The sequence below is a fragment of the Plodia interpunctella genome, chromosome 24, assembly GCF_027563975.2.
Source record: "Plodia interpunctella isolate USDA-ARS_2022_Savannah chromosome 24, ilPloInte3.2, whole genome shotgun sequence".
Classification (NCBI taxonomy): Eukaryota; Metazoa; Arthropoda; class Insecta; order Lepidoptera; family Pyralidae; genus Plodia; species Plodia interpunctella.
Genome location: NC_071317.1, coordinates 4,276,077 through 4,303,593, shown reverse-complemented (window position 1 = coordinate 4,303,593; position 27,517 = coordinate 4,276,077). Strand labels below are relative to the sequence as shown.

The 27,517-nt window shown below is 34.7% G+C and overlaps 1 protein-coding gene across 2 annotated transcripts in view; it reads left to right on the top strand.

The window, feature by feature from the left end:
* LOC128680630 (cGMP-specific 3',5'-cyclic phosphodiesterase-like) overlaps positions 1 to 27,517 on the top strand; it is a 67,474-nt gene that overhangs the window by 37,901 nt on the left and 2,056 nt on the right. Inside the window, exons 3-18 of one of the 2 annotated variants that reach the window (XM_053763904.2) lie at positions 7,666 to 7,782; positions 15,548 to 15,665; positions 19,394 to 19,520; positions 20,026 to 20,144; positions 20,529 to 20,794; positions 21,423 to 21,599; positions 22,004 to 22,180; positions 22,680 to 22,805; positions 23,223 to 23,340; positions 23,648 to 23,739; positions 24,010 to 24,333; positions 24,744 to 24,897; positions 25,456 to 25,615; positions 25,886 to 26,106; positions 26,554 to 26,722; positions 27,230 to 27,397. In XM_053763904.2, the coding sequence (XP_053619879.1) occupies positions 7,666 to 7,782; positions 15,548 to 15,665; positions 19,394 to 19,520; positions 20,026 to 20,144; positions 20,529 to 20,794; positions 21,423 to 21,599; positions 22,004 to 22,180; positions 22,680 to 22,805; positions 23,223 to 23,340; positions 23,648 to 23,739; positions 24,010 to 24,333; positions 24,744 to 24,897; positions 25,456 to 25,615; positions 25,886 to 26,106; positions 26,554 to 26,722; positions 27,230 to 27,380 (2,616 nt within the window). In that variant the 3' untranslated portion in view covers positions 27,381 to 27,397. Of the gene's footprint in view, positions 1 to 7,665; positions 7,783 to 15,547; positions 15,666 to 19,393; positions 19,521 to 20,025; positions 20,145 to 20,528; positions 20,795 to 21,422; positions 21,600 to 22,003; positions 22,181 to 22,679; positions 22,806 to 23,222; positions 23,341 to 23,647; positions 23,740 to 24,009; positions 24,334 to 24,743; positions 24,898 to 25,455; positions 25,616 to 25,885; positions 26,107 to 26,553; positions 26,723 to 27,219; positions 27,398 to 27,517 lie in introns of both variants that reach the window. The other variant, XM_053763905.2, reaches the window with a different exon arrangement.

Below are 27,517 nucleotides of genomic sequence, written 5' to 3'. Positions count from 1 at the left end.
ATTATACAAAATAATGAAGATCCCAACTAATATTATAAATGCGAAAGTAAGTTTGTTACCTCTTCACGCTACTGGACCGATTTTGAAATTTGGTAAACGGGTACAAAATAACCTGAAATCACACATAGGATACTTTTTATCCCGAAATTCCCACAAAAGCGAAGCCCCGGGCCGCAGCTAGTTACCTATATATAAGATAGAACTCTCAGAAATAGACTCGTCTCCAAGTTTCTGCAAACCATTTAGTGTTTCATCTGGCCTACTTTTAGTTCGTCAATCCAAAAGTTTTCGAGTTGTCAGCGTCCACCATCGGCTCCATCTTCCTTTTCGTCTGTTTTTTTGTTATCGTAAGATCCGTCTAAGGGATTTTATTTAACCATTCTATGTATTGATCGCGTTATTCCATGTGCAAAATTTGCTAGGGCTCAAAATTTTGCTCTCGTCGCATTTTCTTTTTCTTTTTTTTTTTTGCTTAAAGAGTACAAATTCTGAGACATTTTCATTATCTTTTACCCTTGTAAAATTGATAGGATTTAACGTTATAATTTGGATTATTTAATCTTTTTATAACAAAAAACATATGTGCTTAAGTTGGTCTTTTTTATCTTTTGTCTTTTCATTGAAACAAGTTGATGGTCAGTCTTCAAAGAAAATTTCATCTCTTGTTCAAAAGTGTTGTTAATTTTACCATAGCCTTTTAGAAAACACTGCCCTCAAACAGAAATATAGTTTTCAATAACACTTTTGGCCATAACAAACAATAATGTGCTCACTGTGTTATAGTAGCAGCTTGAAGGTATGTAAAAAGTGTGTTGAACTCTAGCCCTGTCAATTGTGTCCAGAGACCAAACTTTATCTGAGACTGCAACATAAAAAGCTTTAAACTTTCATACTTCTGCCCTTAGAAACAGAGTACCGGGCCGTGTCTACGAAGTTTTCTTTGTACTTATATATTTTTTTTATTTTTCTAGACTCTTTACTAGACGATGCAAATAATATTATTTCTGTAAATACCTAGCTGAGTTTTGTTCGTGGAATCACTGAATGAATATTTATTTTTACATTTTGCAGACTGATTACTTATAGTTTTTACCTGACCTTACTGGTGCTCTACGACTATTCTCTCGTAAATTTTGGAATATAATATTATTTTGGAATATAATATGTATTATACTGTGTTCTGTCATGTACTCTGTTCTGAGCTTTGGATTGTGCATAAAAAGCCGCTAGACTGAAATGGAATTTGGCGGGAGTTTCGCCCAAAATATGCCCAAAAAATACGGTGCAAACATGAATATGTTTGCACCGTATTTTTTGAGAATTTTGAAAACTGAGAATATACCGGGTGTTAACCCGATGGAAACAATATACGATGGAAACAGATCTTTACAATATGGATTACAGGAGAGGAAGTTCTAGAATGAGATGATCATATGATTTGAGAGCATTTGACTACAATAGACTGATAAGCGTGTGTGCAAAGAATTAGATGGGACATTTTCCAGTGTGATGTAAACATATAGAAAAAAGTATTAATAATCTGAAATAGGTATAACCTATTATATATTTTTATTCATTAAAATTCGTTTCAATTCATACTCAATACAGTGTTGTACATTACACTCATTATACACATATTACTGTAACTAATTATAATTTTCAGTATTATTGACCATGTACTTTATTGTGTACTTACATTGTTATATTACTGATAAAAAATTATACATAAATTTATATTTAAAAAATGGTAAGCCCTTCTGGTATAATAGGGACCAACACTGTTTGAATGAGTTTCTTTCGGCATTTCTTCTCAGCAGTGGTCGTTCCGAAATGATAGTAGTTTGTAGCTTTGGTAAACATCACTTAATTTAGAATATGACGTGAAAAAGTGCCTGTGAAGGCCTAATTTCTGATTTGATTTTGAAACTTTAACCTATTTGGCGTATGAAACCTATAAAAGAACCAATTACCAATAAATATTGGTGTCAACATTGATATTTCGATTAAAAATTCAATAAAGAACCCCACAGTGCACCCCCCGCCCGCGCCCCCCGCCTCGCGGGGCAATATCTTAGCAAATTGCTTACATATTGCCCGATATTGCTATTTTACAAACAATATTGGCTTCGGATGGAAGGACTGGCTCTGAAAGGTTTTAGAATATAGGTTTAAAGAGTTTTTTAGTTAGTCATTTCATTGGGATAACTCATGTACTTATTATAAATATTTCTACTTGCAATCACAGATGTTTGTGTGCTTAGTAGCTAGTAAAATGTATCCAATGAATGGAAATTTGATAATTCAAGATTTTATTATATTTATTTAAAACTTAGCTGGTGTATATAAAATCCAACTGGTTATAGAAGTATACCTAGTTACAGAAAATAATTTTCGCTACACGCGTTACCAACTGAACAAACTGACAGTTTCAAACTGAAGTCGCGAAAGTTGAAACGAGATAAGAGGGTGATTTTTAAAACGCCACAATCTAAACTTGTGCTGGCATGTCTTCAGTTGACGTCTGCGACAAACTGGTCCAAGTTTAATTATTCTTTGTTGCTGTCTTTTTTTCCTTTTTTTTTCCTAACCACTAACGAAGCCTTGAGTCTTTTTCTTGAATATTGTTTGTTTGTTAAAAAATGTTACTTAATTTTCATTTCATATGCCATGTAATTTATACATACACATTTACAAAAATAGATAAAGTTGATATATTATATATCTTATCCATACTTCCATATACAACCTTTCCGTATCGTAAAATTTGTCTGTCAGATTTCGCGACTAAACTGTGTCGATTTTGATGATCTAGTGGTCAAACATAAACCACCGCAGCCAACAGCTAGTTTAGTAATTTTTATTACCTACGATAGTTCTTAAATTAATTAGGTATGGTACACGTAGGCACACAAAAATATTTTTACTGTCTAAAACAAACATTACAAATATCATAATATCAACAAATGTTAGAAGAATAACATGAAAATGGACTAGAGTCCAGATTGATGCGTACAAAACCCGCACTATTTTTCTCCTAATAATCCCACTTATCCTCTTCTATAACAATGTCAATATTTTGTTTTTAGAATTGTTTTCCTTGTCGCGCCAAAATAGAGTGGGGAAAATCGTGGATCGCCAAATTTTCTGTCGATCGATTCACATTTGAGCGTAGATGTACACAAAATATAGTAAGAATGAATGCAGTCCGTTATAGGTAGATCAATTCTTCACTACGGCCACTTCTCTGCTGTCTTTTTACATTCTAGCTGTTTCTTTTCTCTTTCGCTCGATCTTGGCCATACAGTACATAATTATTGAACCATTAGCACGCACGGTTCTCCTACAGTTTATTTGATATATATATATATTGTAATAAAATGTCGGCTTTCATTACAGAGCACTTCAGGTTCGATTCCTGACAAACAGATTTTTCGCAAGAAATTCGAGCTCAGGCGCTGTCGCTTTTAAATTATTTTCCGACAAAGCGCGTGTGACACCTCTGGAGTTGCAGACATCCATATTCAACAAGACAACTAAAAAGATGCACAATAGGCGGCCTTATCGCTAATTTAATATCTTTCTTTTTGTTCTTCCAATCGAAAGAGCTAAACCGCCTGTCCTTTCCTTATTCTGTGATTGAACAACGAAAGTCAATCGTATCACGATTCAGAGACAAAAGTTTTTTTACGTAGTACTTTATCCAAGGCAGAGGGGACTTCGCGAGTGTTCTCAAGTTTGTGTCAACACGGATTTTCCCCCTTTGAAAACACAATTTAAAAAAGGAACTACGTTTTGTTCTTACTTCAATTCTGGACTTTATGGAGTCGCTCTGCTAATGGTAATAAAATTCAGACAAAGACATTTTTCTTTTGAAATAATAAAATTAAATTCCAAGTTTTTTTTGCACTTTGAATTCTTTTAAATGTGCATCTCAATTCTTTTTTTTTCTTTTAGACTTAATCCTAACTTATAAATGCGAAAGTAAGTTTGTTTGTTACCGCTTCACGATGTATCTACTCAATCTTTGCATACAATCATATAGATTGTATGAAAAAAATCTAAAGTTTCAGCAATCTTCACAGTAATTGTTGAATTAACCCAGCCATAAGAAAAACAGTAGACCTTTATGCGGCGGAAACAGCTGCGATTTTGCAAAGTATTTGTATAGGTTGACGTGCGGTAAACTGTACAGAGCTATTATCACGAGTTCCTCACCTACATTACCCGGATTGCCCCGGTACCACAGCCGTGGCGAAGAATATTAAAAACATTCGTATCGCTGGGTCCATAACGACGAAATTAGTCCCTCCGTTCAGATTTCATTCCGAAGTTCATGGAATTTCGATTGCAATGCGTGACCGAAATAACTAGACGTTCATTAAGGAGCATTATATGAGAATAAAGAATACAGGATAATTTGATCATTTCCAAGGCAAAGCAATGAAATTATAACTTTAGCCAAGGTAAACATGGAATTGTTTTATAAAAAGTCAAATTCATATCCTCTATGTTAAACATCAATATTATTACATAGTACGTATAAAACAAAGTCGTGGATTACATGCCATATAATGTGTCCAATTTCCCATGACACTGTAAGCTTCAACTTGCATTATTGCAGTTGCATTTGCTGCATTTTTTGTTGTTGTATTGCAGCTACTCGTACAGATACCGATGACATTGTTCTTATTTCGCTCAAACCCGTTGATGAATCGGTTTACTGATGTTGATACTTACTGGCTGATTTTCGTTCAAAACAACCCTCTTGTTTATCTGTGGCGGTTTTTTGTTTGTCACACACAAGGGACTGACGGACTTGTGTCATTATTATTTGAAACAGCAATTTCGTTAAAATGCTTAAAGGGTACCATTGGGGATACTCGTCCCAATTTCTCAGGGCAAGTTACCATGTTATGTAGGTCAATCGAAGTTCACTTTTGGTACCATAGATTTTAGACTCAAATTGTTAAAATTTCATCGCTTCAAAAATTTCAATCGTTTAATTACTTATTTTATTTCGCTATTATGCTTTCACTTACAGCATTTCTATTATGGTCATAGATAGTTATACAAAAAATATAGTTTTTTGTTAACAAGGGAGACGCAGAGTGCCCGTGTTGTTATCGGTAAAACTCATATATGGAAATATAAACTAAAAACGCTAAAAAGACACGATATTGTTGTATCATAAACAGCCAGTGCCATTTAAAAAAACGAAGCGGACTAATTGTCTCTGTGTGTTCCATATTTTAAAATTTGAAATGTCTTTTCGAAAATTTGGCATCTCGGTTTCCATTTATCAATAAACATTTTAGAAAAGGTACTATTTATTTTCTTCAAATTTGAATTGAAAAGTATCGTATTTGACATGGTTGAAATTCGTCAATTCCAGCTCTGATATAGCTACTAACCATGACTTTACCTATTTTTTCCACATCTATGTATAGAATAGAGCAGCTGCCAAAGCAAAATGAATAGAACTTAATTGCTTCTTCAAAAGCTGAATTGAAACGTTTTTCCGCCTCAATTTTTCTCGTGAAAAGTGTCCTACCTATATAGTTATTCGGGTTTCCTTGAAAGTGGGGTTAAGCGACTCAATATTATATTGAATTCTTTTGAAACATCGTTTCTCTCTGAAAATGGATTTCGACGTTCAACAGGTGTTTGTATTGTCATAATTAGAAGTTAATTTAGTGAAATAATTTATTTTCACTTAATTTCATCAAATGCATGTGAGCTACAATGTACGGAATATTTTTCATTAGTATTTGGTAAGTAAATACGTATTTTTGTACTTTTTAAATGCTTACATACTGGCCTGGAAGCGAAAAAAACTCAGACTGTGAGATTGTAAGATGTCAATCAAATTAAATTAGCAACTATTTGCAGCAGCAACAGCAGCTATTTATACTTTTTTCCACCTACAAACTTCATTTTCGTGGAGTTTCGCAAATCATGGCTTTGTCTACCACGTAAGGAATATAGACGTGATACTGTAATATGTTGTACCCAAAAATTCCAGGGCAAAATCATATATTTAAGTTGTTTTTGCACCGGAATTTTGGGAATAAATTGGGAAAATTGGCATAAACCCAATGAGAATGTAGATGTAATATTTTCCGCGAATACGCAAGGAATACGCTTAATATTCTCACTCACGTCCGGCCTATATATATACTTCGTTTTTCATATCACTTTGCATATGAAACACGTACATGTTTTATATTACCACGAGATATATCATGTACTGTACAGTCATTTGGGGGTTCATTTCTGAAAATTACTCTATGTTTGAATCTTTAACTACACGCATACAAAATTTTATCAAAATTGGTCCAGCGGTTTAGCCATCAAAGCGGAATAGACAGACTTTCACATTGATAATATTAGTATGGATATGGATTAAAATACTAGAATTATGTTATAAAGAATTCAATATCTGTAGATAGGGTGTATACATTTTAATTCACGACTCGTTATACTACTTATTTAGATAATCATACAAGTTTATCAAAAAATAATTACAAATACTTTATCACGTCATAGGTACCTTGCAGGGTAGACAGACCACGAGTCGCGAAACACAAAGCCATGTTTAACTAAATAGTAAACAAATTACTAATAATAACCTGCCTCTATTAAGAAAGCATGAATGAATAGTTAATAAATAAGGTTAAGCATCAATACATAAAACAAAACTACTACATAAAACAAAACAAAGGCCTTTATAGCACTGACAATACGTTTAAACAGCACCATATTGTCTGAACATTCCGGTAGGCAGTTCAAAGGGACTGGAAAAAAGCGGATCCAACCGGATTTTTCTCTCAAAATGACGCATTGTGAAAATGGCGCGCTTTCACCTTTGACTCTTGTGGTGGATTTACACGACTGAATGTGTTTGGAAAGACTTTCATCCGGTGGATTATTTTCTGGGAAAATGGCTGTTTGTTACATTATGAAGTATCGTTTGTTATTATAGCGTAAATAATACCGGAGAATTTAATTTACCTAATGGTTAAAATTAACTTACTCTACTCACAGATTGCCGTCATACGTAATTTGTGTATATTTCAAAAAGATCACTTTCAATTTTAAATATCAACAAATTACCTGACCCATGTGTGATATTCTAAGTATGTATAAAATTCCAGCAATTCTTGATGCATATGCCGTGGAACGGCACATATGAGATATGTGCACAGATTATGAATCAATCAAGCAAAATTTTCTGAAAATTTGAATGCGAAATTGCGATGCCTTTGTACTACATATCCCGTTCCCAACCCACTTCAAATGGAGTTGTATTGTTCAAAAATCACATGAATAATGAAGTTGATCATCTTTATTGCATCAAACAGAAACTTGGCACTAAAATCTTAGATGGCCCGCTTTTACATTTTTTGTAATACTCTTTCCACTGTGGCCGTGCCGTTATTACAGTTCTTCAATTTTAACAAAGACAAGAATTAGCTTTACTATCGAACTTTAAATCTGTACTGTGGTAATGTCAATTTTATGAATTATTAATTTTGGAAACGATTCCTTCCTAAAGAAAATTGACGGATCGTAATGACAGCGCGGCCGCAGCAGCTATCAAGTCTCTGAGAACCACCCAATGAAGTTAAGAAAAATAATTGATGAAGTAACTTTATATTGTTACAGAGATCCAGGTCCCCGAGCGGCTCAGCAACGCAGCAGCAGCTAGATGAGGCAGACCTGTTCATGGACCTCATCAAGGATGTCGCCAACGAGCTGGACATCGACGTGCTTTGTCATAAAGTGAGTAAATACCAAAGACTGTGTGGAGTGTAGGAGATAAAGTTAGTAAGCGGAACCTGGGTTTCGACACGGACGAATCCGGAAAAACAAACGCTAAGATGAAAAATAGAGTTATAAAGTGAGTAAATAAATAGACAATACTCTACGGCCATACAAAGCTATGGACACAAAAACTGAAACGGGCACAGCACACCCTGAACCCGACAACATATTGAACCTAATATCTGAACGCAACCATTTCCCCGCGCTAGGTTTTCATAATCATTTACATAAATTAGTAGCGTGAAAACGATAACATTCTTTACACTACAATCGCGCCCAACGCTTTTAATAAATAAATTGTAACAATTTCCCAATAGATCAACAAAAAAGAAAAAAAAAATACCCGGCAATTTATCTTCTAAAAGAGACACATTACCGTTGTCTTATCGATAAAAAATACCAAAAAGGACCCTATCTTGTCACCGTATGAAGGACTAAGACCATAAATAGAACCCTCGGAAACAGTAGGTGATGCAAATGGGGGTAGTTGCACTGCGTTATTACGTCGCTCACTGTATCCTGTGTTTCCGCAAGTTGACAAGTAGACGACCAGCCTTTGGCCAAACATTTCTGTAAATCACAAATGGAGATTGTTTTACATAAAATTAATTGATATAGGTACTTATATGTTTCCTATTTTAATTCTATTTTCACAAAATGACTACCAGAGATATAAATGTATACCCCTAAATGATTTTTCTCGAGATTTGCAAATGATATATTCTTTAATGAAATAAATAGTAAATAAATAATGAAGGAAAGGTTAAACAGAACTGGCAAAGGTTGTTAATTTAATTCGTGCTCGTGCTATCTAGCTTGATTTACATCTATGCCCTGGATAGCTGCGCCTCTTTATTAGTGATCTCTTGGGACGGATGAGACAATTACACGGAGGGCTGCGCGCGTGAATAAAGAAATAAGAGTTTACGCATTATTTCGGTGTGTTTAGAGTTGCAGGTTTGTTAGGACAAAGCTTATATCTTTCTTTATACTACCAAGCAAACAAACATATACAGCCTTATTGGAAGTGGCCACCGCAACCTGTGGAATGGACGGCGTTGCCTATTATATGGCCTGTTTTATGCCATACCAACGGGTGTGGCATAATCACACTGCCTCTCTCACCCTTCGAACTGAAATACAATATTATAATGCATTGCTATTTGGTGGGTGAAATAGATTATAGGTACTTACACATGCAGACAACATATGTACCATGGTCTTCGTGTCTCCACCGATCCCTGGACCAGATCTATTCGAAAACAGAATCTTACTGAATTTATCATAAAATGTAACCACGATAACGCGATCCGTTTCCAAATGAATTCATCTTAATCGGGGGTTATTTCTTATTTTTATTTGAGGTCATAAAATTTATGAAAATAGATATTGAACAACTTTCTAACATTTAGTACTTAAATACAGGGAATTTCAGGGAATTTTTTGAACGCTGCACAAATTTTCACAATGGAAAATTGTCAACTTCCATTAGAAACAGTGCTGTTGAAAAATGGTTGTATGATAAATATATCTCAAAATATCGCAAATGATAAAACTACTTGTATTAGTTACGCATATTCAGAACACTTCAGAGATTATATTTGGCAACTTATATTTAAACAACGTGTAAATAAGGGCACACACGGGAAGACGCAAGGATGAGAGTAAGAGAACAAAAGTACCTATATATGTTTACACTTTTGTTTACGGCCGTACCTAATTAACATTTCAGTTTTAATTATTCGAGAGGAAGGATTGCAGTAAGCTTGAAAATGTACACATAAATTTTCTTTAATAGGCTTCGGCATAGGTATACGTTATAACTATAAAAGCTCTTGCTCGCGACTTCTTACGCGTGTATATATTTCTTTCTTATTTTTCCTGTTTCCACGGGACTTTCGTTAGGTCCTCTTTTAGTACTCTATTCACTACCCAAGGAGTATAGAGGTACATATACACTTAATCCACACGCCGAATCTTTAACGTTCCACTTTCAATTTTAGTTACAGACAAAAACCCTATTTGTATGTGGTTTTGTCTACTGGTGAGATTATAATTAATCATTTAAACTATATCAAATGTTTCTTGTGTAAATTCGTCTTATCACGTATAATAAATAATACCTACATGTTAACAAAATGCCTAAATAATTAAATAACAAACACCCACCACATTTCAAAGGTCCTTTGTATTTCCTTAAGTCTTTGTTATCCTATTTTCGACTTTAAAATAAGCTATTCATTACTCGACTTAAAGTTCTATATAATATTATAACAAATTGCTTAAACGTATTTGGTATGCGACGGACAAACTCTATCGTAAAACTTGATTAAGAAATGTGCAACGAGCTGTATGTTTTTTGTTCATTTCTTTAGTTTAATATGTGTTTTTGATTTGTTTATGGAATTTAATGACAAATGAACAAATCGGCCATCAGATGGTAAGTGATCACCGCTGTCCAGGAACAATAGCAATACAGCAGGGGCATCACGTGAGCGTTGCCGGTCTTTCAAGAAGCCGGAGACTCGTTTCTTGAATGTTCCAATATTATGTTACACTCAATACAGATCATATACAGATTTCCACGGGTGTACAGTCGACCCCATATCAAGTTATCTTACATAGGTACATCTTAAGCCGCGGTAAATAGAGGCTTTTCAATTAATATAAGGACCTCATGCAGAGGATATTTTATACGTTCGATTGCAGAAATAACTCTTACAGATTTACACAATTACAGTGTATTATAAATTCTGTGATTTAATTAACAATACTAACATTCAGAATATTAAGATATTCTTAATGTTTTTTGTAATACAAATTAATAATAATGCATTTATTCATGTTACTTAAATAAAAGGTATACAATAGATCTAAATTAAGATTTAAAATAAAATAAAACAAAGGGTGGAGCTAGGAAGAAAATCACTTGTGTTTCAGGCATTAAAAGGTAGTGATCAAAATAATTATAAACAATAACAAAATTAAACTTACTTGTACAAAACTAATCATATATACAAATTCATTTATTAAAAATACCAATAATAAAACAAAATAAAACATAAATAATTGCAAAGTTAATAAAAAATGCCACCCCGAATTGTACCCGGTTCAAAAGTACCCATAACGCTAGCTGCGTTTCCTCGTTGGATAGCAATTGATACCCTTTGAACCAAGTACCATCCGGAGCGGTAGTCATATCCACGACACCTTAATCATATATAGGTAATAAGTTATATTACAAAAGAAACAAATTATTTTAAAACTATAAGTAATTCTTCTGTTTCTTCATAGGTCATATTTAGGAGGGTTTCAAGGAGGATTTTTTTGTAATACTATAAGTGAGAGGATAAAAACTTAGTTTTTCATTTAATCTATTGTAAAGAAGTGGACCAAGGAAAAGGAGAAATCTATGAGCGAATGCATGTTTTGTTTCTACGCTTTAAGTTACAATTACTCACTGCTGTAACTGCTGTAGAGTCGGGCCGAACCGAACAAAGAAGTATTCGTTAATGAAGATTTGGTGCCATATTTAATTATAATTAAATTTTCTTAATGAGGTTTTTGTTATAACCAAAGCCTTAGGAATTATTAATGATAACCAATTTCCATCTTCTGAGAGATTTTGCGCGAAAGAAGGATAATTTCCAAACACAAATAGGTTATAAAAGCGACTGTTATTTTTCATTTAAACTCTGTAGGCAGCCGAAGCTATATGGAAAGTTGCGATGGTTAACTTAAAGCGACTTTATGAGGTACTTTTTATTAACGGAAACGGCCTTCGAAGCTGAATAGACGTGTTAAAATCCTACTCGTGAACTGTAAACAAAGTAAGCTCTTGAATGCTGAATGCTGACGTATTTCTTCACCACAATATGGACACTACTAAGACCCACATTTGTTTATTGTAGTGAAGTACCTAAGGGCCGTGGTGAAGTTTGTTCCCAATCTTTTCTCGTGGTACAGTTGTCCGGTTAAATTTTCCATTCGCCGTTTCTTCTTCACCTGCACTTTGGAAGTCGGCAGTAGACTTTTTAAGTAAATTGACAGTTATAATAGTACGAAAAAATTTTTTTTTTTATTTTATTTTGGCACAAACAGTCATTATAAGAAACATTTTACAATAAAAATAACATGTAGATATAGACAAAATAATGCCGAAAACATAACAAAAAACATAATAAGTATAGCGTATTGACAACATAGGTACTATTTAGTTGTATATAAAACAAGAACAGATATTATACATATAAGAAGAAGTAACAGATTCACGCAATTACAATACATTACATAAATAGTTTAATACATAAAATACATACAAACTTGTTTATTTATTTATTTTTCATAATTTTTATTAATTTTACTCAGCTGATGACAGTGCTTTAAATAAATTACTTTTTATAGTCTGCAGCGATTGTGAGAACATGTCGATATCTGGAAAGTCCTTATTTAACAGGTTTAAACTACGGTAGAAAAAAATTATTTGAGTATAGTTCTTGATGAAGCGAGGTGGAACAAATATGTTAAGTAAAAAAGAAAAATATACACACAGCACCATTAATAGCAAAGAAGTGACTATTTAAAATGATGATGGGATGGAATGTGAAAAAGAAGAGCACAAAACAGAGAATGGTGATATACTTACGCATAGAGAGAGATACGTATTATGCTCAGCAGTGGGCAGAAAAATGCTGAAATGAATGATGACAAAATAAAAACGTAAACTTTTAAGTAAAAAAAAACGAAATTATTTTTTGATGCCAGCAACAGACATTTTTATTTATTTATTTACGATGTTTTATTTACGTTTCAAGGTTTGAAAATAAAGTACACCTGTGCCTCGAAATAAAAAAAACTTGATATTTTATTTTCCGCCGCACATAACGCTACCTTAAACGAATAACCCTTTTTATTGCGCACAATAACGAGACGTAATTTAAATTTATACCACGTTTCCGAGGGGAATGAAGTTTACGTTGATGTATTTTAGTTTAACTGACCACTTTTTGCACTCAATAGAGGAAAACTTAATTTATTCTCATCATTTAGTACAAAAAATGCCTCTGTTATTTTACATGCATACAAAGGAAACGTGACATTGCGCGTGACACTGGCACTTTTCCTTTCAACATTCACCGCTTACTAGTTTACGACCGGCCGCCAGCCTAACGTTAATCCTTTTTGGAAATGCTAATGTTGCATATCAACTTCTCAGTGCATGATTTTATATCCCTCAGTCGCCACGTACGACCACCACAGGAGGATATCGAGTGGTCCTATTTTAGAGTGGGAACCTCACCCCGAAATCTGCGTGATTTCACCTTTAACTAATAAAAGTAATCCGCATTTCACCCTCGTTTTACTTTATTACCGTTGTTTCAAAGATTTAACTTTTATTCTTCTTTGTGTGTTCAACCGTAATCATTTGAGAGTGTGGAAATGTTTGAGGACCAAATTTAATGTTCTATTTTCAGCGTAGCGACGGATTTTCAAATCCCCATGTAAAATAATTATTGTTACATATTATATATATTTTAAATTGACGTCTGTATATTGTATAAACCCTACGGTATTGAGCAATGTAAAAACTTACCACGAGTATTAAGAGTTCAGTGAAGTAAGATTGTGTTTCGGAAAAATCGATTTTAAAATGAGAATTTTACATTCTGCATAACCAGCCAGCAACAGCGGATTTCAGTCCCATTTTTTTATATTCTATAAAAACAATAACTGAACTGGCCACTTAAATAAAAACAAATCGAATTAGAATATTTCTGAAAAAAATGACAGTCTGTCTAATCCACTTTAGGTTAGCATATCATTATAATTTTGTTTTTATTTTGTGTTACAAAATGAATGCAAATAATTAAAATACATCTCGTTTAAAATTATGTTCTACAGATAATCGAAATTCGAGCCGCCTGTCTTGTTGTTGTGAGTATATATTAATTAATCAGCAAGTATATAACCGTTTTAATTAAAATTAGTTTATAATAATAATACTTATATTAGTTTGTTACCGCTTTCTGCACTTACGTATGTAGTTTTGACTATACTTAGTTGTCTATTAGATATCTTCTTGGTTGACATCGGCATCCGAAAAAAACTCAGATCGTGGACGAATGCACTTACGGTGAATAGAACATTGGTATGTAGTTCCTCCCTAGAATAGGAACACTCCATATTCTATCTTGGATGTCATACGAGGCGACTAAGGGCCACATAGAATTGGCAGGTGATATACAACAACAGCACCCCAAAGAGGTTTGATCTCAGACAGGCGGCCGGTCATAAAATAAGAACTCCATCCTCCATCTCTTTCTTACCGCAATGTCTTTCGCGATGCTAAGTCTTAATCGCAGATAAATAAAACTTTGGTGGTAATTTTAAATCGTAAAAGAACTACCTTGGTCAGCGATGGGTTAAGTGTCTCATAAAACTGACTTAAATCATTTTGCTAAGCGTGATCCGAAAGTGTTCAGATCCGGTACTTTGACATTTCTAGACTTTGACGTAAATGGCTTTAAGTAGGTACTACACTCAGACCTTTGTATCCGTTCCATTTTAAGTCTATATCTCTCTTTTCATCTAGAAAGATCATCGAGCATTGCTTAGAAAAAGAAAGTGAAAGGAGATTTGGGACACTTTTGTCCAACAGTGAAACAACATAGAGAAAATAATAAAATTCCGTCGTCATTCGTACCGTCATGTATGTACCCAGGTACATACATGACGGTAATGTTATGTACAAGATTATAAGGAACTAGATGTTGCCCGGGGCTTCGCTCCCGTGGGAATTTTGTGATAAAATATAGCCTATAGCAATCATGGATAATTACCTTTCTAATGCTTAAAAAAAATTTGTTATCGGTTCGGTAGTTTCGGAAATTACCCGCCTCAAAAATACAAACTCACAAACGCTTACCTCTTTATAATAATAGTATAGATTGCGTTTCACGTAGGTGTAGGGAAATAAGTACGGTAATGTAGCTATTCGTGTTTTGCGTGGGCACAAAATGTTAAGTTTGTAGCTTACGAGTAGGTAAATTTTCCCAGAAGAATCTATTTTCTCGAGGCATAAATACTTTTCTGTAATTTACAAGAATTTACATATACCTACATATAAATTTGGTTCAAGTAAATTTCAAGCTCGAAATTTAATAACATTATACTGTCATAGTTATGAATATCGAACGTTAATAAAATGTTAGGCTGAATTTTATGCGTCGATTCTCCTTCACCTTCGCTTTGGCAGTCAGAATTAACTTACTTATTTTACATCATCAAGTGATGTTAAGTCCAATGCTAACAAAGATTTTGAATTAGATGTTTTTTATTTAGTAATTTGCGACACGATAGTAACACACAGTATGTCTTGCATACTTTTTCAATCAGTGGAATTGAGACAGATCACAACTATATAGTACAAAATCACTACATAGTACAAAATAAAGACGCCTCTCGCTGTCTGTTTGTCCCAATATATGCTTAGATCTTTAAAACTACGCAACTGATATTGATGCAAATTTTTTAATAGATAGGCAATAGTAAAGCAAGAAGGTTTAGATGTATAATTTATTATGGTTTTACCCGAGCGAAGCCGGGACGGGCTAGTTTACTCTATTTCTCTCTATTATTACGTCATTATCAAATTCATTCGTCATTATTAAATTTGTCATTAACACCTTCTTACTTTATTTATATGTGCAATGTTTTTTTCCAGATTCTGGTAAACGTGTGCACCCTAACATCAGCAGACCGCGGGAGTTTGTTCCTTGCCAAAGGAATGCCTCCGAACAGATACCTGCAAGCGAAATTGTTCGACGTCACCCGACACACAGGTATAACATGGCCACATTAACTCTGGACTGTAAGCCGTAGTGCGCGTTTTCAATTCACTTTTCACTATCGAATTTTTTCGCAGTGTCACAGCCTCGTTGCATGGTGCACCATTTATATACCACCTCACCTGTCACACGACAACGTGAGGCCGCATCGTTAGGGTATATTGAAAAATTAATAACTGGAAAATAGACCGTTTGAAAAAGTACCCCGAACGGGAAAGTAGCGTGATTGGATAAGTAGACTTATGGAGGCAACAGACCGATCGTTCCGGAGGGCTGGAGGCGAATATGTGATTCGTGCGTGCTTCAATTCGAGGTTGCCTCCGTACATAGCTTAAAAATTCAAATTTTAAATTCTTGGCAAACATGAGATTATATCACTGCTGCGAAGAATCCACAGTTGTCATTACTTTTGTCACTCAATCTAATAGAGATTTACAAATACGCGTGTGGTCTTCTTTTACGGTCGCTTTGATGACACATTGTGTCACAATTGAATGGCCGATTGAATGGAGTCATTATAACGTAGTTGTCTCTCATACACAATGAATAAGTCATGAAAATCACGGCAAACGACCGAATTATGGTAATGAATGGTGCTTGCGTTTTAAGAATACCATTTTATTTTGATCGTGTTATATTTTTGAGGCTATTAAAATATTGTTATTTATGAATAAATAACAAAGACAAATTTATTTAATAACATTTATTTTTTGACCAAGATTGTTGTGGATATTTCGAATGTTCAACATTGACGACGCTTCATCAATATTGAACATTCGAATTCGTTGCGATTTTTTTTAACAAATAATATCTTTCACATTCACGTCAAAACTGAACATTAGATTGAGGTGATTTCTGGAGTGGAGATAAGGTAGTTAGAGATATAGCTAGATAGGAACAACGGGCGGAGCTTGCTTCGGGCAACAGCTAATACCTAATTACACACTTTTGAAGTTTATCTACAATCACGGGACACCTGCAGTTGAAAGATCCCAGGTTCGAATCCTACACATAATGTTCTTTAGTTCTTTAGTTCTATCATAGTATCTGACTAATGTATGGTAGTTTCAGACCATTAGGTACTCCCGATGAAGGAAAATATCGTGAAGAAACATTCACTCAAGCAGAATATAGAGAAATGGAAGTCACATATTTTTTTTTATTACGTAGTAATAAAAATAGAAATAGAACAGTTCAAACTTAGTACACTAATAACACCTACTTAATGTATTTTATCAGTACCTAATACCTATTTCTTTTTTAAGAAATCGATTTCATGTACTTTAGAAATATTCCATCCATTTTTCATCAAATAGTGTTAGGTTAACGTTTACTTTGCCCAAATTGTAGGGCTTTTAATTAGAGCGATAGCAAACATTATTACGGCTTGTTCCAATAACCTGTCATTTCACTGTCACACCCACAGGAAGGTTCATTTACCTTTAATTTTTTTTTTAAATTCGTTATCCACATCCATATTTTTGCTGAGTTTGCACCTATTTTCCATCTTATATTTATTGTCGTGTGCAAATAAGACAAATTACTTATAAGTTGTACAAAAAATTTAATTTTCAAATCATTCAAATTCAAATCATTTATTTAGAAAATAGACCTTCACAGGCACTTTTTCTCGTCAATTTTTATATTTATAGTTAATTCTCACAAGCTACAAACTAAGATGAGAAGAAATGCCGAAAGAAACTCATTTGAACAGTGTTGCTCCTATCATGCCAGAATGGCTTACCATTATTGTTTCTTACAATTTTTTTCTAATAATATATAAAAGTACATAATATACATAGTCAAAAGGTATATCAAAACAGGTTATGATTGTGATCCGAGTGCTGATTATGTAAGTACTGTACGTACCCATTTGTAGAACATAGTATGTGTTATAAGTGTAACTTAACGCTAATATTGCACGCCTGTAAGGGTAAACTGTTGAAACTATTGTATTGTACGTGTACATCTATACCTTACACTATACAGTCACTGCAATAAAGATATTTGAGTTTGAGTTTTGAGTTTGTCAAGTATCCAAAATACATACCTATCGATAGGTACCTACTACACATCGTATCTTTTTTATTAACTATACTGTTAATTGGTGATAAAAATAACAAAATAATGGTGAATAAAGTTTATTCTATCTATCCTGTTGTTAGGCGAAAGGCACCACTAACTTCAGAAAGTCGTAAGGTGATTGGGGCCCGTCCCGATCACCCGAGTACTGTGTCTGAGGGGATCGTTTAGATCTCTTTTGGAATTCTTTTAACCTTAAAAGTTTACACTCAGATTTTTTCTTACAAGCCCTATACATGTAAATAATATGAACAGTAATTTTGTTAAAAATAAATCAATTAGCTCAAAACATTCTAAAGTAAACCATTTATTGACCACTTACCACGAAAGTGATTTCCCAAAAAGTCGTATTTCTATTTACATTGCTAAAAAATCGTAAAAATTACATGGTATGATTGATTACATAATAATACTTAAAAAACCTAAGTACAGTGTAGACAACTCGAAAACTAGTATAAAAATAAAACCCGCCGTGCATAGTAGCAAACTTCGCAAACAGATTCGGTATTTCCTCATGGACGTCTATGCTATCTTCACAAACACGCCCTCGCCACGGGAAGGCAAACACGGCGAAAATAGGAAGGCACATAAATCTATGCTTTGCGAACTACATCGATTTATGGTACCGTTTTACAGAGTAATAACAGGGGAGTGTAGTCGGTATGAGATCACTATGTTCTTGCTGACGTAACAAATAGACAAGGATGTTATATAGAAATAGTTACAAGTAATAACATAAGTAGTTTTTACAAGCTTTCATCTCACATCTACATAAAATAATGCCTTGTCATCGTTCAGGAAAATTGCAACTACGTAAGTAGGTACGACACTACTGTGATTCTATTGTCACCTATGCGTATATCAAACATATTAAGTTAATATTCGTCTATTTTCATTTGTCCTATTTTCCACAAGAGTTCATCGAGTCCCAACAAGGGAACTCCCCCACAGTTTAATGCAACAAGATCTCTTTTAAGACGAACGTTTCTACAATGTACGTATCTAAAATATTATTTTTTATTAAATAATATTTTAGATACTATCTTATGTTTATACAATGTACGTATCTAAAATATTATTTTTTATTAAATAATATTTTAGATACTATCTTATGTTTATACAATGTACGTATCTAAAATATTATTTTTTATTAAAAAAAAATATTCTTGATATTTTTAAATTTCATAGATTGCATTTATATCTGATGCATTTGATTGTAAACTGGTAGTTAATCAAAATTACCAAACAAATCGGCAACGTTAAACATTTTCTTTGATATGTAGTTTTTTATTGTATACGAGATATTAGAGTTATTAGGAGATATGGTGTAAGAATTGTATCTCAAGTTAGCCAAAACGGTTGTCTGTGCATGATTCGAACGATCTCATTTATTATCTCAAGTGAATTATATTTACACATGATTGTCTTTTATGACTTGGTGTGTCTATTATCTAATCTTTTGAAATAATTGTTTATTTGAGCTTTTAAATGAATATTATATCTATTCGACCGAGAGTATGTACCTAATATTATAGATTAACTGTTTATTGTGAACAAACATAAGTTATAACTACTTATTCAAACATACATGAGCGCAAAGCGTATGATAACTAACTATACCTATCATGCTTTGTTTTCAGAACTGACTGAAGCATTAAAAACAGCACGATCACAGGAGATCAAGATCCCGTTTGGAAGAGGCGTGGCAGGGTTGGCGGCACAGACGAAGAACCCCATTAACATCAAGAATGCGTATGCTGATGAAAGGTAAGTAGAAATGCTATAGTCATTAGCTAATCAAAGACGTGTTCACGTCCAATTTCTTCCCAAACAGTCCGGCGCAAACCCATCTCCTTGTTGGATTTGCACTAGAATTGTTGAGAAGAAACCTAGGAAAATATAGTGAGTTGAGCCATCTATGGCCACAGACACACTAACCAAACTTTGGTGCATAGTATAATGGTAAATACTATAAGACACATCGTTACGGTAAATATAATAACATCATTAACAAGAAATCACAGATTATCTTTTATTTATCATTTGTCGAACAGGATTTAACTTTTTATAAAGAAATGGAATGACCTTAACAATTTATCTAAACCTTATGCTGAAAATGACTTCAGATTAATATTGAAATGAATTGATGATTGATTTATTCTAACTAAATCCATCCACAGAATTGTTTTAACTTGTTTAATGAAGATCTTGGCCCTTTCCTTCCTGTAATAATCAATAAAACCTGAATATTCATTATCTTTACAATTTTCAGGTTCAATAAGGAAATCGACGCTCGAACAGGCTACAAGACGGAACTTATACTATGTATGCCTATATGTAACTACGAGGGTGATGTGGTTGGTGTGGCGCAGATTATTAATAAGACTGATGGTAAAAAATTCAAGTTTTTTATTCATGAGGTTTTCTGTCCAAGATCCTTTATTCCACAATTATTTCTAAACGCCTCAACAGTATAGTATAGATATATGTGAAGTTTGCTTATATTTATTTGTCATTCCATTATTACTGGTCTATAGTCTACGTCCAGCAATGCACTCCAGTCTATATTTATTTTCTACAATAGTTCCCAATCCTTTTTCTTGATGAATATTCAGGTCACAATAATATCGCTTTCGAGATCGAGATTGTATAAACTTCTAATATTTTAGAAACAATGATTTATAACTAAATACCCTCAAAATTAATCACCGATTTGCAATAAACAATACAAGACATGAGAGCATCCAAAGTTCCATTATGCATCTTTTTTCGAAGGTTCCAAAGAATTTTCTCCACACGACGTGGAAGTGTTCCGGCGATACCTCACATTCTGCGGGATCGGGATCCAAAACGCCCAACTGTTTGAGTCCTCCGTTCTCGAGTACAAGAGGAACCAAATATTGCTGGCTCTGGCCAGGAGTATCTTCGAAGAACAGAGCAATTTGGAATGTTTGGTCACGAAGATCATGACAGAAGCCAGGGAGTTGCTGAAATGTGATCGCTGTGCCGTCTTTATTTTGGACACAGATCATTGTGAATCGGTAAGCTTAGTACTTAGTTACTCTTAACCACACTAACAATGATAATAATCATGCAACACGGTATCGAAATAATTCAACTATTTGAGACTCGGCTCACGAAAAGAACTGTAGCTAGATATTTGAAGAGCGCCACAATTTTCTATTGCAATGAATGTTCACGAAGATACTTAGAGATTGACGCCAGGTAAAAGCTGAAGTATTATCGCTGTAGTGTCTTCATTGTGGATAGTATGTTTTGAATCGGCATGTTTTGTTATATCCCATAACATAAATTGTAGTTTTCATCCAAAATATAGCTACTACTTATGTTAATTAAACAAATTTTAAATTTAGTGTATAGTAAAACAACAAATGTAAGAAATAGAAATACAAAATTTCAGGCAAGGAGTTAACGATCGGTATACTCCTAGTTTATTCCTAAAAAAGTCCGGTGCGAGCCAACCTTTTGCATTTGATCCTGATGTTTTGGGAATACAGTGGAAATGGCGTTTAATCAAACTATATACCTATCAACAAAACTACTGCTACTAATGTATGCCATAAACCCACCTACGATATTCAGGGCATGTATTTTTTGCCATTTATTACTGAAAAATACTGTCATGCGTATTATTCTACCAAATTCCAGAGCCACTTGGAACGCATCCTGCAGCGTCCAGGCACCAACCTATCGACGATCCCAGCGTTACCTCCCCCCGCGCCGACCCGCTTCAACACCCTCTTCGAGCTCGCAGCCAAGCAGTCCAAGACCACGCTCACGCCCAGACACGACATCAAGTCTACTCTCGCCTCTATTGCCTTGAAGGTAAAGTTCATACTGCCCTGACCCAGTGCAACACTCTTCGAACTCAGAGGCAAGCAGTCAAGCTTATGCCCAGAAATGAAATCTAGCCTAATCTGGCCTCTATTGCCTAAACTTAAGAGTGTTGTTGTATAAGAGTATGTTGTGTAACGCTACTGTACTAAGTTCTTCATCTGTTATTGATTTTTATAACGATAACATAATATTCATTATGTTTTAGTATTATTTAGTATTCACTAACGAGAGAAAATATAAATTTATATGATCACTGGCGATCTGGTAACGGCGCGGGTCGAATCGCACTTTTCTTATAAATCGAAATCGAAACTATAGTCGATATAACTATAGCTATGATTTACGTGAGTGACCTTTTTGAAATTATAATTTGATATTCCATCCACATTCAGGTAGCCCAATCCAACAAAGCCCTCAACATATCGAACGTGGATGAATGGAGAAGGGAGAATAATATGGAGAGTGCTGATCCTATCAACGATGACGCAGTGAACGTCCGGACCATGCTGTGTATGCCTATTGTCAATGCGAATAAGGACGTTATTGGCGTGGCACAGCTCATCAATAAGGTAATTGTAATACTTACATATCTCTATTATATATAAAAAGACGTCTGTGAGTATGAACTCTTCTGTAACCTTCCTTAGGAAATCACCAATAGGTAGATAGTATGTTTTCTGAGGAAGGGTTTGGTGTATATTGTTTTATGGTTTTACTCGAGCGAAGCCGGGAATAGCTAATAGTAAATTAATAAAATATTACTTATCACCTTTCAGAACTTGCGTGGGCAATAAGTTTTCATTTTCAAAACTTAATACGTTTGTCATTTCATGCATCACACTTTTAAAATATCTATCCATACCTAATAGTAGAAAGAGAAAAAAAATCTATTTTTGTTTGCAATGAATAAATTCAAAATCTACTTGACCGATTTTGATGAAATTTGGCACAGAGATAAACGAAACCTTCGTGAGTGACATAGGCTACTTTTTTATTACAGTTTCACCCAAGCGATGCCAGGGCGGGCCGCCAGTTATATTTTATAAATTTATCATTGTTTTGTTGCAGGAAAATGGCTCTCAATTCACAGAGGGTGACGTTTCGATATTCGAAGCATTCGCCATCTTCTGCGGTCTGGGCATCCACAACACGCAGATGTATGAAAATGCCTGCAAACTTATGGCCAAACAGAAGGTTTGATGATATACTTACTTAGTACTTAGTACTTACTTAGGCTGAAATGAACGAATGATAAATGTATCATCATTCGTTCATTTGAGCGTTTTTCTGCCCATTGTTGCCCCTCTTCGCGTACAGCAAATGTACGGTCATTCATTACTTCTATTGCAGGTCGTCCGATATTTCTTTCTTAGGTTTGCATTCAGTCACTTCATCAAATTGATATGGCAACGAATTTAATATATTTTACCAGATCCACAATGTCGACAAACAATTCACCAAACGAGTACCTACATTTCGAGTTTTTTCTTTAATGTAAAAAAAAATCGCATGGATATCTTAGTTCGCCGAGGAGCCATTTCAAGTATTTTGTTTTTGTAACATCATACTTACATATTGTATTCAATAAATAAAGCAACAATTCCCCACTAGGTGGCGCTAGAGTGTCTGTCATACCACGCCACAGCAACGAGCGAGGACACTGACAAACTGTGTCGTGACGTCATACCTTCAGCAGAGACATACAACCTCTACAGCTTCCAGTTCCATGGTATGTTTATGTGTTGACATAATTTTGTTCAATGAAAAATTACCTTTAAACCGTCCACTGTAGACATACTTTATATTGACAATAACTCGGAACAATAACACGGAGTACTCTCTGTCAGCCAGCTCTTTTGTCGCTGTAAAGTATGTCTTAAGAGTACGCTTTAAAGCTCACTTTTCAATGAACGCAATCTTGCCGGGTACGAGCCACTGGTTTTAATTTCCTATTTTTTTAACCAAGTATAATTTGGTAGCAAAAATGGATTTGATTTAAACGGATTAGCTTAAATATTGTTTTTTATCAATTTTAGACTTGGAGCTCTCCGATGAAGACACGTGTAGGGCGACTTTAAGAATGTTCCTTCAGTGTAACCTCGTTGAGAAATTCCATATACCGTATGATGTAAGTAAAATTTACATAGTATACATAAAATTTGTAGTATAGAAGTACAATCTCGTATTAAGATCAATTTAAATTAAAAATTATTCTATAAAAAGTTAAAAATCCAATTATTTATTTGTCCAAAATTATCAAAAGTGTAAAGTGATATTCCAAACACTATGTACAAAATGTTGAGTTACATTTTTGTATGTAGTACTTAGTTATAATATTAGCACTTTCAATGAAAACGGTTACGTACCTAATTATACTCATCTGAATATACGATTTCAGGTCTTATGCCGATGGATATTAAGCGTAAAGAAGAACTATCGCCCAGTGAAATACCACAATTGGAGGCACGCACTGAACGTAGCACAAACTATGTTCGCCATGTTGAAAACCGGCAAAATGGAGCGGTTTATGGCCGATTTGGAGATCCTTGGTCTACTGGTCGCTTGTCTATGCCACGATCTAGACCACAGGGGAACGAACAACGCTTTCCAGACGAAAACTGAGAGCCCTTTGGCGATATTGTACACAACATCGACGATGGAACATCACCATTTCGACCAGTGTGTCATGATATTGAACAGCGAAAGTAATAATATATTCCAGGTAATTTTTTAAAAGGAATATTTAGATTATAAACCCGCTTTTTAAACCTTTATATAACCGTTAATTAGCCAGATGGCATTCGGGCATAAAAAACGGATAATTATCAGAAACTGTTTAATTTTTTTTGTGATTGTTTTTCTGTCAAAGTATTTTTCATAAAAGAAAACATCTGTTTTCTTTCCAGTCAGCAAAAACTTACTACAAACTTGTAGTTTTGTTACTCATACGCCGCCTTGCTTGCTCATTTGCCTAATATTGTAATTTTGTATAATATAGTTTAATTAGTGTACTTAAGTATTTATTATGTCTTTGTCTAGCAAATTTAACTCACAGCGTGCGATGTGTTTTTTTATAATAATAAATAACATTTTTATTAATAGTTAATTGATGATCAAAATGTTTCGTTCCAGGCGCTATCTCCCTGCGACTACAAAACAGTAATGCGGGTAGTTGAGACAGCCATCCTGTCGACCGACCTGGCCATGTACTTCAAGAAGAAGGATAACTTCATCAAACTCGTAGACAATGGAGAATTCGATTGGCAGAGTTCAGAGAAAAAAGAATGTGAGTATGATCCGTCTTGAATTTTCGATGTTAAATAATTGACTTTGCATTAACTTTTTCATTTTCTGTGACAGGTTCTTAGCCAATTGCCTATGGGAAGAATCTCCAGTTTATAGCACTTTTATTGATTTATTCATTGCACAAAAATGTACAAAAGGTGGACTTAACGCCATATGGCATTCTCTACCAGTCTACCATTAAACCAAACAGAGATAGCCAGGTGGTGCCAGAAACAGCAACATAACAAAAGAAAAAAAATACTCAATTTTAAACAGCCTTTTTACTCGATTGACTTTATAATCTGCGCAGGAAAACAAGCTGTAATATTCTGTTTTTATTTCGCTTTTTAACCACCATGGAAACCATAGATTCAGATGGGCGATGGAAACCAGTATTAGGTACTCATGGAATTAGTAGGTACTCCATGTACTTGTTATTACTATAGATATGGCACCGATATAATGTTTGTATATCGGTGATCGATATAGAATAAAACCTTTTCTTTTCAATATTGTTGAAAAAAGTTTTTTCTTTTAAGATTTAATGTATATGTGGCAGTGCTATGTGGCATGATGATGACGGCGTGCGACGTGTCGGCGATCGCGAAGCCGTGGGAGATCCAGCACAAGGTGGCCAAGCTGGTCGCGGACGAGTTCTTCGATCAGGGAGACTTGGAGAAATTGCAGCTCAACCAGCAGCCCATTGCTATGATGGATAGGTATGTTATTTATTTATTATCATTTTAAAGATAATTACGAAAGAATGTTGTAGTCTCTTGTGAAAACTTGGAACCATAATTAGAGCAAAGCTTCTATTTTTTTATACTTCTCATAGGTCTGTTATCTCTAACAGATGTTTTGGAGGAAACTTCTGAGGCAGTTCCCCACATATGAAATCGAAACATGGTTAACTAAGTAGAGGAGATTAACGATAGCAAGAAAACATATCTATACTTATGCTCAAAATTCACAAAGAAATTCCCTTTCAGAGAGAAAAAAGACGAGCTCCCCCAAATGCAAGTGAACTTCATCGACACAATCTGCCTTCCCCTATACAAGGTGCTCTCCGACACCTTCCCCTGGATCCTGCCCCTGTACACGGGGACGGCGGAGAACAGACAGAAATGGCAGGACTTGGCTGAGAAGGTCGAGATGGGGCTGACTTGGATAGACCATGACACAATCGATAAACCCATTGAAGAGTTTACTGGTGAGTGTTATAGTATTTTAACTTATACTCGAGAAGTGGACGTTAGAGGAAGTTTGGACGGCTTCATTTTCAAATTACGTACGGTTCAAATATTATTTATGTGGTAAATGCGAACTGCTTGCTTGATCTCAAATATATGCGTGCCAATGAATGGTCTGATAACCAGAAAGTCCAAAACCGTGCGAATCAAAGTAGCAATTGACGAACCCTCGTCTTAAGAAATAAACACAGAAAGCGCTCAAATGAAAGACAAAGATTTTTTTCTACGAGACCTAATACGGCCGTAAATTTATTGAATATATGAAACTCACTAAACTAACGTTTTATTTTAAGTGCACCTAGGTCGAAGCGTACTACCTTTAAAACAACAATATGTATTAAAATTGTCGCTATGACCGAAACCTGTCGGACAACATCACAGGATAATAATAATAATATAATTGGCAGCCCTGAACGAGCCAATAAAGGACGTGGAGCTGACGGTGACGACCCTGAACTGGTCGCGGCCGGCGGAGAGCTCGGCGCTGGTGAAGCCCATCAAGCACTCCTTCAGCTCGCTGCGCCGCGGCAAGGGCTCCACTCCCGCCTCGCGCTCTAACAGGAACAAACTTTCTAGGTAGGCGGAATTGATACAGGAAACTCCTTCAAGATCTTATCGATATAAGTATAGACTATCTAGGTCGGTGGGTGGTTTTGAAAGAATGATTAGGTGATATCCTTCGATCGCGAAGAATCGTGACTAAATGCATATACAATTGTTATCCGGTAGCCGGATACCTACCGTTCAAGCTGTCCAGGTAAGCGGACCTTCACTAGCAATTTTTCACTTCAAATATCAAGTCATGTTATACATAATGTACTAATATTTTCACCTGTCCAAGCGCGACTAGGGGGAAATAAATCAAAAAAAAACCTTCCTTTCCTTAAGATATTAAAAAGTCATGGATTATTCCTATTATAAACAAAATAATAAACCTAGCAATATGAGTGAAATACAAAAAAATTAAACTACATTATGTACTAAAAGACCTACATTTTCTTGAGGACTGTCAAGAATGAAAAAATATTTTCTTCATCTTAAACTTAACAGATGAAATCAAAGTAAAACCGAAGCTTGCTTCAGATCCCTCTACGCGGCACCAAGCTCGCGCGAAGAAATGAGAGAAGTGGAGAAGAAGCAGACGCTGGTGACAGCGGAGGCAACCAATCACAGCACGGTGGTGGATCCGCCAGCCAAGACGAAGCATAAAGGCAGGCTCTGCCATATGTTGTGACGGTTGAGTTTTAACTGGTAAGACTATTATATATCTTTTTAAATAAAGCAAGTGGAGTAGATATATTTATTTCTATACACAAATCTTAAAATTAAACTTTTCATCGCGGTTAAAATTTTAACAGACACTCTGCGCTT